Source organism: Lissotriton vulgaris, chromosome 2_1, assembly GCF_964263255.1.
Source record: "Lissotriton vulgaris chromosome 2_1, aLisVul1.2, whole genome shotgun sequence".
In the NCBI taxonomy this organism is placed as follows: Eukaryota; Metazoa; Chordata; class Amphibia; order Caudata; family Salamandridae; genus Lissotriton; species Lissotriton vulgaris.
In genome coordinates this window covers 1,177,257,228-1,177,276,991 of record NC_141687.1, presented here as the reverse complement: position 1 = coordinate 1,177,276,991, position 19,764 = coordinate 1,177,257,228, and the positions used below count along the sequence as shown (strand labels likewise).

General features: G+C 46.3%; 1 protein-coding gene across 3 annotated transcripts in view; it reads left to right on the top strand.

Annotated features, from left to right (window-relative positions):
• Positions 1-19,764, top strand: part of ARHGAP32 (Rho GTPase activating protein 32) — a 1,359,293-nt gene that overhangs the window by 1,012,403 nt on the left and 327,126 nt on the right. For all 3 annotated transcript variants that reach the window (XM_086956893.1, XM_086956892.1, XM_086956894.1), the window contains one exon: positions 8,881-8,983. In XM_086956893.1, coding sequence (XP_086813019.1) covers positions 8,881-8,983 — 103 coding nt within the window. The remainder of the gene's footprint in view (positions 1-8,880; positions 8,984-19,764) is intronic.

Below are 19,764 nucleotides of genomic sequence, written 5' to 3'. Positions count from 1 at the left end.
GTGATGAGGTCATGGTGAATTTCAAATGCGGATTCAAAGCATTGATCCACTCAAAAAACGCTTCCTGGGAAGATGCCGGCCCTTTCCACAGGATCAGGATATCGTCAATAAAACGTTTCCACATTTTAATGTTACTGCGGAAAGGATTGGACTCATGGTCTATGTATGTTTTTTCAAACTTGGCCATGTAGAGACAGGCCACCGAGGGAGCAAAGGTACTGCCCATAGAGGTGCCTTGGGTCTGATGGTAGAATTTGCCCTTAAATTCGAAAACATTTTCTGTAAGCGCTAGGGTGGCGCATTCCAAGACAAAGGATTGTGGAGTGTCTGACGTCCAGTTCTCCTGACTGAGTCTCTCCTCAATAACCTCCAGTGTGGCCCTCTGAGGAATGTTTGTGTAGAGGGCCTCCACGTCCAAGGTAATCAGCAGGTCTATATCCTCAGCGTGCTGGACATTGTCCAGGATGCGTAACACGTCTGTGGTGTCCTGGATGTAGGAGGGGATGTTTTTGACAAGGGGTTGCAGAAAGTAATCACAAAATTGTGAGAGGGGCTCCAGGACTGAGTCTATCCCTGAGACGATAGGTCTCCCCGGTACAGGTCTGGTTGCTTTATGAATCTTTGGCAAGATATAAAAATAGGGGACCCTCGGGTCCTTTTTGATGAGAAAATCTGCCTCCTTGCTCGTAATCCATTGGTCACATTCTGCGCTTGTGTGTTTTAATTGTCTCACCTTGGCTGCCCCTCCCTCTGAACCAACCTCAGTAGGGGAGCCCCCCACTTTACGACACCTCCAGCTTCACATTGGTCACTTACTTTCGGCTCTATCAGCCCTCATACTGGTCCCTCTCTCATCAAAACAGCCTTTCACGTGAGGATCAGAGCCGCTTGGTAGATTATGGCGGTGCTCCAAGCGCAAAGTGTATGATGTACCTCAGCCAGCTGGGCACTCAGCTGCTCCTCCCGCTGCGCAGTATTTGAACTCCTAAGAAGGCTTCAACTATAGGCGACTCGAGATGACTACTGCAGACGACGCGGTGGAACTTCAGGGCTTAAGGGCTGCTCGGCGGGGCCGTCCAGTAGCTGCCTGCACCCGGCGCAATGATTGATTGAGTGCAGAGGCGGAAGGCAGGCAGCTCAGCTGACAGCACAGGGGCCGTGGCAAGCTGCAGCAGACAGCGCGATGGTGCGGGCCTGAGCCCGGTACAAACGGAACATCGCCGCCGGCCTGCGACCAGGAAGTCAGGCAGGCCGGGCGGGACAACCGGAAACAGGAAGTAGGAGGGCGGGAGCCTACCCCGCCTCCCACGGAAGAGCTGCGGCTGTTTGGAGCACCGGAGCAGGCAGGAGCCTACCCTGTGCCCCGGTGCCGAAGGAAAGAGGAAGAGTCCTGCTGCCGGGCCCTGCAGCTGCCGATGAGGAGAGCCGCCGAACCAAGGAAGACGCCAGCCTGCGACCAGGAAGTCAGACAGGCCGGGCGGGACAACCGGAAACAGGAAGTAGGAGGGCGGGAGCCTACCCCGCCTCCCACCGAAGAGCCGCAGCTGTTTGGAGCAGCGGAGCAGGCAGGAGCCTACCCCGCGCCCCGGTGCCGAAGGAGGGAGGAAGAGTCCTGCTGCCAGGCCCTGCAGCTGCCGATGAGGAGAGCCGCCGCACCAAGGAAGCCGGTGAGTGGGGCTTCGCCTTGTTGCTGAGCTGCGAGGGCGGGGGGCATGTGTGTGTGTGCGCGCGTGCGGCGGCGGGGGGGTGTATGTGTGTGAGTGTGTGTATGTGTCTTGGAGTCTGTGTGTATGTGTGTGTGTGTGTGACTGTGGGGGGGAGGGGGTGTGTGTAGGTGCGGCGACGACGGGGGGGGGGTATGTGTGTGCCTGTGTATGCGTGTGGCTGTGTATGTGTGTGGCTGTACGCATGCGTGAATGTGAGTGGGCGTGCACGCACTTAAATCCAGCCTCAGAGAAGCGTGTGGCACTTTCTTGTCCTTCATTCCCCCGAGTCAGCTAGCTATAAGTCTCCAACCTGGACGCATCCTTCGGATGCGAATTCCAGGCGAGACCTAAAAAGGACACTGAGACAGCAAAATCCATGGGGGCTCTGCAATCACAGCAGTTTCGGGGCAGTTCCTTTCGTCGCTCCGGTAATAGGGGAGCCTCAAGAGGACAGGCTTTACAGCAGGCCCAGTACACCAAAGGGAGCACGCAATCCACCTATACAAAGAATACCAGGGGTGGATACCGTGGGAACAGCGCCAAGGGCAGAGGACGTGGCAACAACAACGCCAGATCCTCCGCTCCCAACAAACAGTGACGCCTTGTCACTGCCCCCCGACCATCTAACACCTGTCGGGGGAAGACTCCAGCAGTCCCTGCCAGTCTGGGAAGGCATTACCATGGACAGGTGGGTGAGACAACTTATCCGATACGGCTATTGTCTAGAGCTAACCTCCAACCCCCCCCCCCCCCCCCCCCCCCCCCCCAACATACCCCCAAGGCACCGTCCTATGTCCGCAGAGCACATGCACTTATTGCAGCAAGAAGTACTCTCCATGCTGCAAAAAGGGGCAATAGAACTCGTGCCTGCAGAAGAACGAGGTACAGGAGTGTACTCTCTGTACTTCTTAATCCCAAAAAAGGACGGTTCCCTGCGGCCCATTCTAGACCTCAGGCCCCTCAACCAATACATACTGTCAGAACACTTTCATATGTTAACCTTGTAGCAGGTCCTGCCGTTGCTCAGTCAGGGCGACTTCCTAGCGACCCTGGACCTCAAAGATGCATATTTCCACATTCCCATTCACCCAAGTCACAAGAAATATCTCAGGTTCACCATCAACAATCAGCATTACCAATTCAAGGTCCTGCCTTTCGGGGTCACCACTGCCCCCAGAGTGTTCACCAAGTGCTTAGCGACTGTGGCTGCACACCTTCGAAGACAGCACGTTCATGTCTATCCCTACCTGGGCGACTGGGTTGTTGAAGTGAAGTCAGCACAGCAGTGTGCCAGCCACATGTCGCGCACGATTCACCTCCTTCACAGTCTAGGGTTCTCACTCAACTACGCGAAGTCACACCTGCAGCCTGCCCATGTGCAACAGTACCTAGGGGCGACATTGAACACTCTGACGGCTACAGCGCAGCCGAATTCCGCCAGAGTCAACGGCATGCAGCTGCTCATTCGGAGGTTCAGGCCTCAACAATCGCTCCCAGCGGAGGTGTTCATGCAGCTCATCGGTATGATGGCATCCTGCATATTCATAGTCCCGCACGCGAGGCTGCACATGCGTCCCCTTCAAGAATGCTTAGCACGACAGTGGAACCAGGCTCATGGGCATCTAAAAGACCTAGTGTTGGTGACCGGTCGTGCATACAACTCTCTGCATTGGTGGAATCCACAAAACCTTTGCAGGGGACGACCGTTCCAAGAGCCTGTCCCACAGATAGTGCTAACGACGGACGCATCTCTCCACGGTTGGGGAGCGCATGTCCTCCATTACACGGTGCAGGGACTGTGGACAACACAACAGCAGAAGATGCATATCAATCTGTTAGAGCTGATGGCAATCTTCATGGCACTAAAAGCGTTCAAGTTGCACCTGTGCAACAAGGTCGTGTTGATCCGGACGGACAACATGACTGCCATGTATTACATCCAGAAGCAGGGAGGCACACACTCCCCGCAGCTATCTCACCTAGCCCAGAGCATGTGGAAGTGGGCCATTCAGAGGAACATCTTCCTCATGGCGGAGCATCTCCCGGGCGTAGACAACCAGATGGCGGACCTGCTCAGCAGGCACAGTCATCAGATGCACGAGTGGGAAATTCACCCCTCTGTACTCCAGCCATACGTCCAGCAGTGGGGTCATCCAGAGATCGACCTCTTTGCTACAAAAGAGAACGCAAAATGCCAAAGCTTCGCCGCCAGGTTCCCACACCCGCAGTCTCAGGGCAAAGCGATATGGATGAACTGGTCAGGCAGATTTGCGTACTCTTTTCCCCCAGCCCCACTCATACCGCTGGTGGCGCGCAAACTGCGGCAGCACTCCATGACGCTCATCCTGGTTGCTCTAACGTGGGCACGGCAAGCTTGGTACACCACGTTCCTGGAACTTTCAGTGGTGCCCCACCAACGGCTGCGCCTCACTCCCAGCCTCCTCACTTGGAGCCATGGAGACATTCAGCACCCAGATCCGCAACAGTTGAGCCTAGCGATTTGGCTCCTGAGGTCATAAAGTTTGGCTACCTCAACTTGCCCACTTAGTGTATGAACATCACCAAAGAGGCAAGGCGACCTACAACTAGGGCGTGCTATGCAGCCAAATGGAAACGTTTTGTCATATACTGTTCCAACAATGATATTAATCCGCTAGATGCGTCCACGCAGAACATCATATGTTACTTGCTGCATCTGTATCAATGCAATCTAGCGTATAGTTCCGTCAGGATACATTTGGCTGCTATAGCCGCTTATCTTCAGAACAGGCAGCACCTTTCCCTCTTCAGAGTGCCTGCCATCAAAGCCTTTTTAGAAGGCCTTAAGAGAGTGATCCCTCCCAGACACCCTCCTTCGCCTGTCTGGAACCTAAATATCGTTCTCACCAGGCTCATGGGGCCCCCCTTTGAGCCTCTCCATTCTTGTGAGATACAGTTTCTTACATGGAAAGTAGCTTTTCTGATAGCCATCACGTCGCTACGAAGAGTCAGTGAGCTTCAAGCCCTGACAATTCAAGAGCTCTACCTACAAATTCATGCTAATAGGGTAGTGCTGCGCACCAACCCCAAGTTCATGCCAAAAGTCATCTCGCAGTTCCACATTAATCAAAACATAGAACTGCCAGTTTTCTTTCCAAACCCAGATTCAGTGGCAGACAGAGCACTGCACACCTTAGATGTCAAAAGAGCTCTCCTGTATTACATCGACAGGACAAAAGACTTTAGAAAGACTAAACAACTGTTTGTTGCCTTCTCTCCACAACACAAAGGCAACCCTATTTCCAAATCAGGTATAGCCAGATGGATTGTTAAATGCATTCAAATCTATTATCAAAAGGCTAAACGCACTTTAACAGTTCCCCCAAGAGCGCATTCCACACGCAAGCTAGGGGCATCCATGGCTTTCCTAGGTAACATTCCTCTAGAGGATATATGTAGAGCAGCCACATGGACCACCATACATACATTTACCAAACACTACTGCATAGATGTACACTTCAAACAGCAAGCTGCTGTAGGACAGGCTGTTCTCAGAACTCTCTTTCAGACTGCTGCAGCTGGCACGGGCAACCGCCGATAGGAAGGTAACTGCTATTTATTCTATGCACAGATATGAATTCAGCAGCCCACATGCCTCGAACGGAATATGCTACTTACCAGTATGCATCTGTTCTTGGCATGTAGGGCTGCTGACATTCATATCGCCCACCCTCCTCCCCGGTGCCTGTCGCAGCTGTAGCACTCAGAATCATTCTCAGGCATGGTCATCACTTACTGCATTACACTCCATCTCTGCCACAACAGCGAAAAACAATCTGAGGATGGAGAGGATGCCCATGCACACTGTAGTCCAGGGGAGGAGCCACCTATCTCGTGATACTTCGAAGACTCTTCCAGGACAACAATGTGCAATCATCCGGACCTAACACTAGGCGGCGATCTATGCACAGATATGAATGTCAGCAGCCCTACATGCCAAGAACAGATGCATACTGGTAAGTAGCATATTCCTTTATCAAGATAAAAAAAAGCAAAACTTTCACTTTGGCTTGATATAATGACACTGGATCACGAAAAAGACTTGAATAGTGGAGAACATGTAATTTCTTAGCCTAGTGTCTTGTCCATAGTATGTTAAAAGCTTGGGGCTTCCACGTTAACAATTTATTTGCTTTGAACCTCAAAATAACTCACAGAAATAACAAAACTAGTATACTTCAAACAAATACACAAATTATTAAGTATTCATCTATACCACTATTATAAAGAGAGAACTGTGTCCTTTGAGCCAGGTAAACTCGAAAAGTACACCACCAATCCAAACACCCAAGACATATTTGAAAACCTCAGGGCAAGCAGAAGGACATAGGATATATAAAAATAAAAAATATACGTTGTTTAAAAAATTTAGAAAAAAAAATAAAGTAGTGGCTTGCAAGTCGCACCGGCCGCGGCATCTGCGTGATGACATCGGGAGCGCGGGGAGGAGCGGCGTTCAGGAGCAACAGGAAGAACGAAGGACATGAGCGTGGGGAGGAGTGGCGGTCAAGCGGTGAGGAGCAGCGAGAAGCGGAGGAGCAGTGGAGCGGTAAAATCAGCAGCGCGGGGAGGAGCGGCGGGTGAGGTAAGTGAAGCAGCCAAGAGCCGCGGGTGCGCACCGAGGGACGGGCGGGAGCCATGAGTGCACACAAGCCCAAAATACTGTTCCCAGCCCCCTTCTGCCCCGTGCAACGCCGGCGGGTGAGTAATTGAAACAGCCAAGAGCCATGAGTGCACGCACAGAGGTACGGGCGGAGGGACGGCCGGGAGCCATGAGTGCACGCAAACCTGAAATGCTGCCCCCAACCCCCTTCTGCCCCAGGCAACGCTGGGGCGGGCTGCTAGTTCACAATATAAAGAAATCGAAATTGTAATGAGAACGTTGGAGCTTTTCTAAATTCGTTTTTTTAAATTTTACTATCATATCACTTTTTAATTTTGTGCTTCAGTGAGGTCAAACGTTGTCAAAGTTCCATTCTGTTTGCTGTACTTGTGCTGCTACACGAGTTAAGCTAAGAATACAAACTGAATGTTTGCCTCTAATTTCAAAAGCCTTAATTATTTACATTTTACATGTTGCTTCTTTATTTATATACACTTTATTAATCTGCTATGGTTAATATTCGTTGGGGTAAAGGGCACATGTTCTCAATGTACACACTGCCTTTACATGGTAAACAGAAACATTGTAATTTACTATAATAACACTGGTATTACAATATCCTATTACATGCTTATTTATGTAACGCTTCAATTATCTGTACAGCCTGCTCTGTTGGCTCACTATTGTATAGACTTTTGAAATGTTAACTTATTTATGTTTTTAGTTGTCTGTTAAGCTCTCTACAAGTCACAATAAGAAGCTGAAAACACATTAAACACAGTATGCCAAACATTCAGTATAGGGTCATGCATTAAAAATCAAGTATTCAATAATTAGTGCGAATACATGATGTTAGGCTATACGGTGCAACCTTTTGTCTCTAAAGTTAGATCAAATGTTTTTGACTGGGAACTTTCCAACTCTTAAGAACTCGAGTGTCCTGAAACTGGTTCTTCTGGTGACCAATTGTTTGGGCTGAAAGGACTTGTTGTCCAGTGGAAACCAGAACAAATCATATTTTGATCTCTTTCAAAGTGTGCAGCTCACTATCACATTGGACAGCCATGTTATGTGTTATGTGATGACTCTTTACCAGTTCCTCTGAAGCTCTGACTGGACAGTATAGTATGTTCCCAGAGAATCCTCTTTATGCATACATGAGGATTATTGATTAGATGTTGAAGCCTCTTCCAGGCAGCCACATCGGACACATATTTACAGAGTGGATATAACCTATGTGGTCAGTGAGACATTGATATTGGTGCCATATGTACATTGACAAAAACTCACACTGTATTGCTAAATGAGGTTACTTTACCTCGAGTCTGCATGACAAAAGGATGATGAATTAGCAGGTCCTGTACAACTCCATCAGTGGCACGGAATGCTAACCTATAACGAACTATTTTGTTAACACAGGGTTGTGAGCCATGCTTTTTGAAGCCCTGAGGTGGTTTGAAGCACAGAGGACAACACAAAACACTCACTTCAATCACCTTGGCAACTACCCCATGGCTCTTCTAAGTAGTCAGATACTCACCACCTTCCTCAAACTAAAGTAGTATTCGGTAAGCCGATAACGTGTGTCTGAGCATTTCAATGTGACGCTACTTGGAAAGCCTATGTTGCCTCCACACAGCTGGTTTTGGAAAATCTAGACAAAATTAACTTAAATTGACCCATAGATTATAACTGTCCCCTTGGGTAGTAGGGTAGTATCTTCTAACACTATCCCTTAGATAGGAAGAACTGTCGACCCGACTAGCTGTGCGAGCCAGGAAGGTGGGCTTGACCTGGGTATGCTGTTTCACAGGAAGCTAGTGCAAGTGTTTAGGACAATGTGTAAGATAGGCACATTTCTTGAACGTATGAAGTAGTATACACCCCTATTTTGCATTTTTAGAGCTTGCTGTCTGAACCCTGTGTATAAGGAAGTTACAAAAGCCATGCAGGATGATGCAAACACAGACTGTCGTTAAACTAGGGAGGTCCGTTTATTACTTATAGTTACCAAAGTACCAAGACTCCTCAGGTTCTAAAACAGCATGGCATGGTTATCCTGGCACGTAATGGGGATCTCCAGACCACCCCAGCACAAGGGCCGACACCTGTTGACTGTGATTGCTTTAAAGTGATCCATCCAGCACATAGTTGAAACACATCACCGATTGTGATAGCATGTGTATGTATGTTCCCGTCTTTTGCAATGGACAGACTTTGTTTTCTAGTGCTTCCAGCACCACAGTACATTTTCACTGGGAACGCACATAAATTAGCATGGTCTCAATTACTTGATAACACTAAACCTGCTAACTACAAAGAGCGCGAGGGTTATGTTTAATGTGTAAGCTAACCTCTTTTTTTCCTTTTTTCCCCCTCTATTTCTTCCTTTTCTCCTCTACTACTCATTCTCTTCCATTTCATTTTCTGCCGCTTTCTTCCTCTCTCTGCATTTCTTGACTGCCTTAATTTCTCTGCTTTTCTTCTGCATCCACCCTTCCATCCTTCCATTGTACTTGTTTGTCACTCCAGTTCCCCAGGTGCTCAAGAGCTGCACAGAGTTCATTGAGAAGCATGGTATCGTGGATGGCATGTACCGCCTCTCTGGGATTGCATCCAACATCCAAAAGTTGCGGTAAGATTTCCTTGATCCTGGAAGACATTTGAGATCTGTCGGGGACCAGAAGAGTTAGTAATGTAGTCCCTGAACCACTCCCCAGATGCAGAAAACATTTGATTAAGGTGCCATATTGACATAGACAGAGGTGAACAACCACATGATACCCTGGGGTTAGGAAGTGCATTGGGCTTATGACTTGCCCCCCTTTCCATTAGAAGGAAAGGGAGGCATTTATAATGTTGATGTGATCCAAATAATTGTGATGGTTAATTGTATGTGACGGTAAACACATTGATGCACCCTAATATTTTGTATTGGCTATGAGAACAAATGCTAAGCCTTTTCCCCCTCGTCAGATCCATTGAAAGGGCGTAAGGTGCAGAGTAGACTTTGCCATAAAGTCTTCTTGCTCCTCCCATCTTACACTGAGTACTTTAGTTCCTCTTCGGGGACTATCTTAAAGCAAAATACAGTGACTGAGAATGATGTCTGCAGCTGAGGGCTGCTCGTTATGTCTCCCCCTGAGCCCTTCCTCTTTGATTCTAGGCAGAACAGAGAGTTGCTCATGCTCTGTTCTTCTCTACTGTTGAGCTGGAGGCTTTCACTTTAACGTTTATTTGAGTGAGGAACCACCTCAGCAAGCCTCTCTTAGTTTCACGTTTTAAGTTTGGGGAAATGCACATGGTGAAGATATTTCTTAAGAGATATGAATGAAATCATATATCACTTATGAACTGGGCCACTACGCTGCTGCACTGATGGACATTGTCAACTCTGATCAGTTCCATAAGATCACGTGGTTAAAAGAAATCAGGAATTTATTAAACAAGCTGCATCTTGACCACTTATGGACTATTACTGACCCTGCAGCTTTTCCTTCCAAGGATCTGTTAAAGAAAATGTACTGGGATATGATACTCAGCTCGGCTTTGTCATCTAACCAGCCTTCGGCGTTAACATCCCAGTATCTGGAACATAAATTAGTCCCAACCTGTGAACATTACTGGGACTTGATCACTAAACCATTGGACAGAAAGTTGTATTTTCAGTTCAGGGTGGGCTGTCTACCGCTTAATGCATTTACATTAAAATGGTCCCCCGGTAATATTAACACCTGTGCTCACTGTAAGGATCTTGTTGAGGACATCCCACATTTTCTGTTCGCCTGCCCCCTTTATGTGGCTCCAAGGCAAAGATGGTTAAAACCTGCATGTAGAAATTTAGGGACTAGAATACACCAAGAAGCGCTTAGAATCTTAAGAACAAATTGTTCCCCATGTCTCGCCATTGCACTAGCCAAATATTTGGGCTGGGCTTGGATTATACGCACCCGCACTTTATCTCAAGGAATTGTGTCCAAAGATAGCAGAACGTTTTTAGATGATTTTTTACTTATTTTTTGTAACAGGTTTCCATTTTTAATGCGATTGTATATTTTAAATATGTTTCCGACAGCACTTTATGTTTAATGAGTATTTTAATTGTTGTTAAATAGAATAGTATTTATTATGTATAGAGTAGGGTGAAAATGCTTTTATGACAATGCTGTCGAATAAAGCTTTGAAACTTGACTTGAATATATCACTTAGTTTATTTTTGTTATTGACTTTATATTCAAACAATGATTTATTGGATTTTAAATACCAAACTATTAATAGCCATTGCACAAAAATAAAAACAATCAAAAACACATAAAACAAGCATTTGCAATTCAGTAGGTCTCGAATTACTAATAGTTTGAGGTATTGGCGTTGCAACTAATAATGCAACACCAGTAGCTCATAATTTCAGTAATGTGAGACCTAGTGCATTGCAAATGCTTGTGTAGTCAGCTTGGAACCAGCATTGAATGTCTCAATGCATTATGTCAAGCTGCTCCTAGAAGTCCCTAGTGAGCAAGGCACCAGCACTGCTTGTCTATGTGCAGTACTGCATGCACTGCATGTTTCAGTGCAGTAACGCAAGCTGCTCCTAGAGGTCCCTAGTGAGCAAGGCACCTGCACTGCATGTTTCAGTGCAGTAACACAAGCTGCTCCTAGAGGTCCCTAGTGAGCAAGGCACCAGCACTGCATGTCTAGGTGCAGTACCCCAAACTGCTCCTACAGTTCCCTAGTGAGCAAGGCACCAGCACTGCATGTCTAGGTGCAGTATAACAAGCTGCTCCTAGAGGTCCCTAGTGAGCAAGGCAACAGCACTGCATGTCTCGTTGCAGTATCGCAAGCTGCTCCTAGAGGTCACTAGTGAGCAAGGCACCAGCATTGCATGCCTATGTGCATTACCGAAAACTGCTCCTAGAGGTCCCTAATGAGCAAGGCACCAGCACTGCATGTCTACAAAGTTGGAATTATTGGTATTATGGTTTTTACCTAGCCATGTTGCAGGGTTCAGTACCATATGTGGCAAAAAGGAGACCTCTTTTGGTCCCATATGAAACTGTACCCTGCAGAAGATATGGTAAATCCACCCTACCCATAACGTATTCCATACATGATAGTACTACGAGTACATTCAAATAGCAATGTCCAAAATAATTATTACATTAATTTCGGATTAGGTTGTACTCTGTGTGGAGCTGATGAAGGGAAATTTATAGATGGTCTGATATAAAATGTGAGATGTTCCAGTAAGTGAAGTAACAACTGTCAGCCTAGCGTAGGACAAAGTGTGTGTCCTGCCTGAAGCCTTTAAAGAAAATAGTGCAGTGAGGCTGTAATTAAAACCTAGGGAGTATCAACACATGTAAAGGGGGTGTCCTCATGGGAGGTTACAAGAAGCGACAAGGCGGTACTAAGGAGGGACTACTAAGCCTATTGACCAATGAAAAGCCACCATTTACAAAGAACAGGTGCCAATTAAAAGGATGGGCGGAAAGTGGGCGTAGCTTTATACCCATTTCCTGAATACAGCATGTCTCTAAGAGAAAGCGCAGGCGAGACCTAAAAATCTCATCCAAAACTAGAATTGTGGTCTTTCTAATATTACATCTAAAATCATTGATTTGGGGGCGCCTATTATCCAGCCCGCTTTTGACAACTTAAACAGTCATGTATACTAGCTGAAACATGTCTATGAATTTACAAAGTTGGCAAATTTTGACCTAACAAGCCTAGGTTTTCAAAAAGAATTGAGGGTACAATAACGTTTTTTTTTTTACATTTCCTGGCATTTGTAGTGCCAGCATAGCTGCCCTAATAGTGGCACATTTAATTCTTTCAAGATCCCAAGTAGCAGCAACTATCTTGCGCTGCGATTAGATAAACAAAACAACAGAAAATGCATTAGTGATTCAATCGACATTTTAGCTGATGGGCAAAATGAAACCTAAATTCAAAGAGAATTTTAGTTGTGTCTCCAACAACTGTTCCAGGCACTGGATGGTGCTTGGGATTGAAACGGCTGTGGAGGAAGTACAGCGCTTAATGAAGGAGATTGCGGATCTTAGAAAGGAGATCATTGAGGACAATGCACTAACTAACTCAAAGGAGGCACTAGAGAGACTCACAAAACACAAAAACCATCCAGGAGTTTGACATATATACTCAATCATTTCAACTAGACTAACTGGCAAAGGACGTTAGCCTGTACGACAAAAAAGTGACTTACCCATCATCCCTTTCTTTCTTTATGTGGAAGTATTGTTCTCGCCGGAAGCGTTGAATTTATTTAAGCTCCCAATACAAAAGTAACTGTAAATTAACTTTAATGATTGATTGGTGTGAGTACCATTGTTATCCTATAACCCTGCAGCAAAGGCACCCCAATGCAAAGCTTATGGCCACACATTCCACTCACCATCATTGAAATGGTATAACTGTTTGCAACACTAAATTCTGGAACATGGGAGAAAGTTTCTCCCATTTTTTTCGGATGTAGGGTACTGACAACAAAATGCCTCCCTAGTGGCACAATATTAGGGAGGAACACACAGAGGTGATAGGCGAACTGCTTGCAATTGTTCATTTTGCATTCCAGTTTATCGCTTTTCATCTAATTTGAAGACCTCTCCAGGATGCTGTGGCATAAGTTAGAAAATTTTGCAGCACAAAAATTAACATTTTGTGGCGTTTTTGTGACATTTTATTTTACTACAATTCTTCCACTTATTGTACTTTCTGGAGAGTGATAAAGGTTTAAAAAGCAAGTGACCCTGTTTAAGCCTATGGGGCATTTTGTTTGTCAGGCCGGTGAATAGAAGTAAAAAGAAGCGTCATCCACCAAATGTGGGTGATTCGGCAGGTATGCATGGGGTAGGCATATCAGGGGCCCACCACTTGTATGGGACATAGGTGGCACCCCTACTTACTTTTGGATGAGGCACTGGTGCTTTGGGCAGGGGATAGGTGACTAGGTGTCCACAATTGGTCTAACCTTAATTTGGTTGGTGGTAGGGTGGAGAGATACTGATTCAGTGGTCATTCCACCCCACTACCACCCAAAGGTATGTCAGCTGATGCTCTGGAGGGGGTAACTGGGAGCCGACCTCTTACCCCATGGGCAGTGGACTCACTTTTTCATATTTGTGATAGTGGTGGGGGCTGGGGGCTGGTATTGGTGGAGGATGACTGCAGGCCTGACATTGTAAATATTTGGGCACCCGGACCTCTGGTTGCAGGCTCTATTTCTGAAATAGTGTTTGCCCAGCCCCTCCCCCCCATATGTCAGCTATAAACCCCCGTGGAAGGGAGCCTGATTTTTTTTTGTGACATCCCCTTCACAGTGGGCATGCAGCATGCCCCCGTGCAAGACAAGTTATTTATTAATTTTTTTTCAAACTTTAGGCCCCGAGGGCATGCCCTATGCCCCTATAGTGGCAGACCCATTTTCTTAAAACATATTTAGCCCGCCCAGGCCTGCAGCATGTCCTAAGAACCGCGGGCCCATTCTTTTTATTTTCGTTCCTCTTGAGCATGCCCCATGCCTCTTGAGAGGCGGGCCTGTTATTGTTTAAATGTGTGTTTCCCACAAGCCCACCGCATTCCACTCAAGCGATAGGCCCAATTGATTTTTTTTTTTGTACTTGTGGCTCCCATAGGCCTTCCACATGGCATTCAAGTGGAGGCCATTTTTTATAACCATTTTTGCTTCCACATGCCTGCCGCATTCAACTTGAGTGAGATGCTTGATATATTTTTTTTAACATGTGGCCCCAGCCCCTCGAGTGGCCAATAAACAAACGACTCGGCTTCGTGCTGACCCTCTTTTTATTTGACCCAGCAAAACATCCTTTGAATTTCATGGACACTTTTGTGAAAAGCTCTGACTTTTTGACAAAAATACCAATTTCACGTTTTTCTTTTTTTATCTCAAAATCCTGGAGGGCCTGACTCTGCCATTCTCAACAGAGACCACCTATTTTCCAATCAGCCTTGGTGCTACTCCTGTCGGAACAGTCCAGCCGGATCTGCTTAGCCAGGTACACTCTGAACGGGAATGCAGGCAACCCCATAACTATATGTATGTATAGCTAGAGTCACTCCTGTATCACAGTCAGCACAGGATCCACATCTAGGCATACCTGTGCATTTAGGACATCATACTGTCGAAAAAACACAAAGAAAATGTGTGGAATGCTTGCACATAATCACAGTCACTGCCAATTGCTCGGAGCCATGGACTAGAATGCGGCCCAAGGACTTGCTAGTGGGTGAGATTATTTGCAAGCAACCCACCCATCACCTTTGCGTTTTCCACAGTATTGGGGAGACCTTTTGCTCTTTGGTTGATAGTGTGATATTTATATCGTTTATTCGTGTGACAGGTCTCAAGTGGTTATGAGCACAAACATTTGTGATCAGAAATTTTAAAAAAAATAAACGATTCCTAATTTTACTGTATCCAGCTGTTAGGTTCAAATGTACTGCTTTAGTAAACTGTAAAATAAAAACTCTTACATGGTTTTGGAGAATTTTATACTTAAGCCATGGAATCTTCATGACATTTTCGCGTCGAAGTATGCTGGTCTTTTGGTATTATAGATTACACTTTTGCAATTTGAACATAGTCTAAGTCACATTAAAGGCTTGTTTGCAAATAACTCGGTCTAATTCAGCGTTTACACTGATGAATGACTAACTAGGAGGGGTGACGATCAAAGACTTCATGAACATCATTCAGGCCAGGTCCCAAGATTTGAACAAACTATAGCCTCAAATGTCTGATTATTATGAAGCTACCCTCCGCAGAGTAATATTGATTGCACGGGAGCCCGATTTTATTTTAATTAAATTAAAACTTGAGGTGGCATGACGTGTGTGGATAAATCAGTTTGTGAGTTTTTCAATGTGTGGAATCCAAGGTAGATTTTCACCTGCGATGGCACAGTGCAGCCTCAACTGACTACCACTACATGTGTGTGCAAGGAGGAAAGGAGTATTAAAATCCACTGCAGTAATGTACTAAGTTGCAGCAACTGTAAACGCATTTCGGGTTGCCTCTAATATGGTCTAAACATATGTATACGAAGGAGGCTTGCTCAGAGATTCAATAAAGAATATGCCCTTGGCTAGAAAACGTTTGCCTCCGCGCATGAAGAGTATTATCCTGCACCTCATTTATTGATCAGGGCATCGCTTACTCCCAGTGGCTATACATGGTTTATCTGTAGCCATTTGGCTCTTTGGTTTGGTTTTCTAGACAGTCCTCTCTTTAACAGGTTTTCCTGGGATCATTTAGATTTAATTATTTATTCATTTTTACCAAGGCTGATTTTCAGAATACCCATTCACTATGCCAATAATCTCCATTTGTATTCCTTATATGTAAAAAAAAAAGATATGATGTAGATATCCTGAAAATCTGGCAAGGATCTGCCCTTCACCGACCTACGTGTAATACCCTGATTTAAATCCTCCAGAGCTTTTGGTCTCTTAGCCAGTTTTTTTCCTATACATATGTGTATGTGCAGTTGATCTGAAGATGAACATTATAGCCGTTGCCCACCTACAGTTTACAGATTGATGCCTCTGAGGCACCAATTGAAGTTATATTTACTCTGCCAGACATTGTCATAATGTCCCAGTGTGGCATGTCTATAAATCTGTCAGAAATTATTTTCTGGTAGAGGATGGTGGTAGCAAACCACACTACACTTAATCACTGAAGCACAAATATTACCCACAAGCACACTATTGAAGCTGCAACTCAAGCTATTCGAAAGCGGTCTCCGATCTGTGACAAGTCCCACAGCCAGAGCATTGCGGTTTCTTAACTTTGCCATCAGCACAAGGACAATCTAATGGCAATACAACACTGTACAAATTGACTTAACAATATAGAGGGCGTAGGGGAATTAAAATTTTCCTAGCTATCGTAACTGAAAGTTTCAATTCTATTAAGGACTCAGAGGCGAGCATTATGCTATCCTTTCTTTGCATTTATTTCAACAGCAGACATTTTCAAACTTCATAAACAGACCACATTTCCCAAACACCCTCGGGAAAATGCTGGTCAAAAAAGAAACAAAGGAGGGACAACACATCCCCAAGTCCATGAGCTAATTGTGGCACAGAATGTCCGATATAGTCTCCTCTCTATCCACAGGCCGTCCTCTTTCGAAGCACGAGTCATGCCCTTCTTCGCCACCCAACCTTCCTGTTTTCCAGAATCACCTCCTGGAATAAAATAGACAATATCAGGGCTAGAAGAATATTCGAATAAAAAAACACCTCAAGGCATAGATTTAGACACCAATGTACTCTTGAACAAGCAAATACTTAAGAACATTTGCATTATGCAATAAACCAGACCTGGTAGGCCCAAATCAAACATGAGCTTAAAAGTTTGAGCTCCAATGAAACAGAACGATATAGACCATAAAGTTGTACTTACTCTTTAAAGGGCTTGTGAGTCAGACCACGTCTACGGGTGGGATAATCCTCTCCTCTGAGTCCTTAATAGAATTGAAACTTTCCGTTACGATAGCTAGGACAATTTTCATTCTATGTCAGGTCCGGAGGCTTCAGATTATGCTAGTTCAAAGCTTACTTACCACCAAATGTGCCATGTCAATAACAAGCCTAAAATAAAACCTTTTAAATGTAGAATCTGAGGCCAATCCGCAGCGTTCATGATATCCTCTAACCGAGCACCCAGCGTGAAAGCCTTAGAGGCCATTGCTCCCCTCGCTGAATGGGCCCCAAATTGCTGCAGGCTAATGCCCGCCTCTTGCATGATCCATCGCACCCACCGTGCGATCGTTGGAGCGGGAACTGCCCTGTGTGGTTTTCTGAGAGCAATCAAAAGTTGTGTTTGTCCTGGAGGTCTCAGCTCAAGACATTTCCTCATAAGCTTTCAAGCAGTGCACCACACATAATTTGGGAGCATCCGGGAAAGCTGGGTATTCGATTACTCTAGTATGACACTTAGTTCTACCTCTGATTGTGAAAGACACTCCAGAGGGAGAATAAACTCTGCCCGTGATGTCCAGGGCTCGCACATCCGACACTCTCCTACAGGAGATTAGGCAAAGAAGCATCGCCAACTTCGCTGACAACTCTTTCTGTGACAAATATTCATTAGGTTGCCATGAAAAAAATAAATTGAGCACCCTATTCACATCCCATAACTCAGAATAACGAGATTCCGGAGGGAGCGACAAACGGAGACCCCGTAAGAGACGACACACAAAGGGGTGTTCTCCCACCGGTTGATCTAAATGGGCACATGTCCCGCTGAGATAGCGGACCGAAAGGTATTTACGAAACGGTAGGCCAACCTTGCTGAGCCAAACCCGCTAGAAAATTCAGAACATGAACTAGATCTGCGCCCACGGGATCACGACCCTGTCGCACACACCATCGTTGTCAGGCAGATCTATATCGCTTGATGGTGCTATCCGCCCAGTCCTTGGACAAGAGGCCTTCAGCAAAATCCGAAAGGCCAGAGAGAGACCATCTACCCCTGTAATCCTCCACGCCATGAGCCATAGGGCTCCGCTGAGAACCATCTGATGAGGATTCATGTCCGGACTGAGAAGCAGTTCTGGAAATTGTGTGAGTCGGATTGGAAAATCCCAAGAAAGTTCCAGCTGAACTGGAAACCATACTTCCAAATTGGAGTTATGAGAACCACATTCGCTTTCTGTCTCCTGACATGGGCAGATACTCGAAGGATCATTGCGAATGGGGGAAAAGCTGAGGCTTGATCCTGTGTCCAATCCTGAAGGAATGCATCCGCTGTTGCTGCTGCCAACGGATCTGGACGCCAACTGAAAAACCGAGGAACCTGGTGGTCCAGTCTGGATGCGAAAAGATCCACTGAAAAAGGAGCCCAACGTTCCTGCACTAGAGAAAAAACGTCCGGATCCAATTTCCAGAGGCTGGAATCCGTGAAATGGCGAGACTGCCAGTCTGCCACCTGATTCCCGGGAAGATACTCTGCCTGTAAGGAAATATGATGATCCAGCCAAAACTGCTAAAGGGTTGTTGCCAGGTCCGACAGCACCTTTGAGCTGGTATACCCTAGATGATTGATATACCGTACTGCCGATATAGTGTCCATCTTCAACAGGACTCACAACTGGATCCGATCCTTGGTCCAGCATTTCACCGCAAAGGAGCCTGCAAAAAGCTCCAAACAGTTGATGTGTAGAGCCTGCTCTTGTGGAGACCAAGATCCTCCTGTAGAAAAATCTCCATATCTGGCGCCCCAACCGGACTTGCTGGCGTCTGACCCAATAACCAGATCCGGGGCCGAACCAAAAATTGCCCTCTCATTCCAGGCTACCATGTGGGAGAGCCACCAACGAATTTCTTCCCGTGCCTTGTCCGACAGGGAAACCGGATGGGAATAGGGGCAGCCTTTCCGCAAAAACTGCGTCTTGAGATGTTGCAAAGACCTATAGTGGAGCGGACCTGGGAAGATCGCTTGGATGGAAGTAGACAGAAGGCCCACTACTCTGGCCACCTGGGAAGAGAAATCTTCTGTTTGGACAGAGTACGACGCAACTTGTGTCGACTTTTGGACAACTTGTGTGTGGGAAGGCTGAGGGTCGCATCAATCGAGTTTATCACAAACCCCAAAAACGTGACCCTCTGAGCCGGAACCAATAAGGATGTCCTTGAGGTTATCACAAAACCAAGCCCTTCCAAGAGGGTAACCGCTTGCTGCAACTGGCTTTGAAGCAAACGCGGATTCTGAGCCAGCTGAAGCATATCTTCTAGGTACACAATAAGACTAGTTCCCCTCACTCTGAGGTATTCCATGACCGGCCGGAGGGCCTTCGTGAAGCACCATGGAGCAGAGGAGAGCCCGAAAGGTAGGGACGTTAACTAGTACACTTGACCTCACCAGCGAAACTGAAGAAACTTTCTGTGCGGTAGAAAAATAGGGATGGCTAAATAAGCATCTTTTAAATCGAGGCGGACCATCCAATCCGCGGGACGCAGCACCTCTCTGAGGAGATGGATTCCCTAAATTTTGAAGTGGCGATATACGAGCCACTCATTGAACTCTCGGAGATTCAGCACTGGGCGCTGACCTACGTCTGTTTTGAAACCCTGTGGATGCAAAACAGCACGGCAAATGGCCCCTTTATCCAACAGCGCAGTCACTTCTGCGTCTATCAAAGCCGCCTCTAGTCGGAAAACTGGATAGGTCGAGGTCGGACTAGCTGTCTGGGTTCCCCGCAGAACTCTACATGAAACCCTTGAATTGTTTCTAACACCCAAGCATCGGTAGTCACTTTTTCCCACTGTTGCACAAAACCGGCCAATCGACCCCCCACACGCACCAAAGCTTCTGAAGTAACACTTACTGGCGGTAGAGGAGTTGTCCCCTCCTCTGAAGCCACGTCCTCT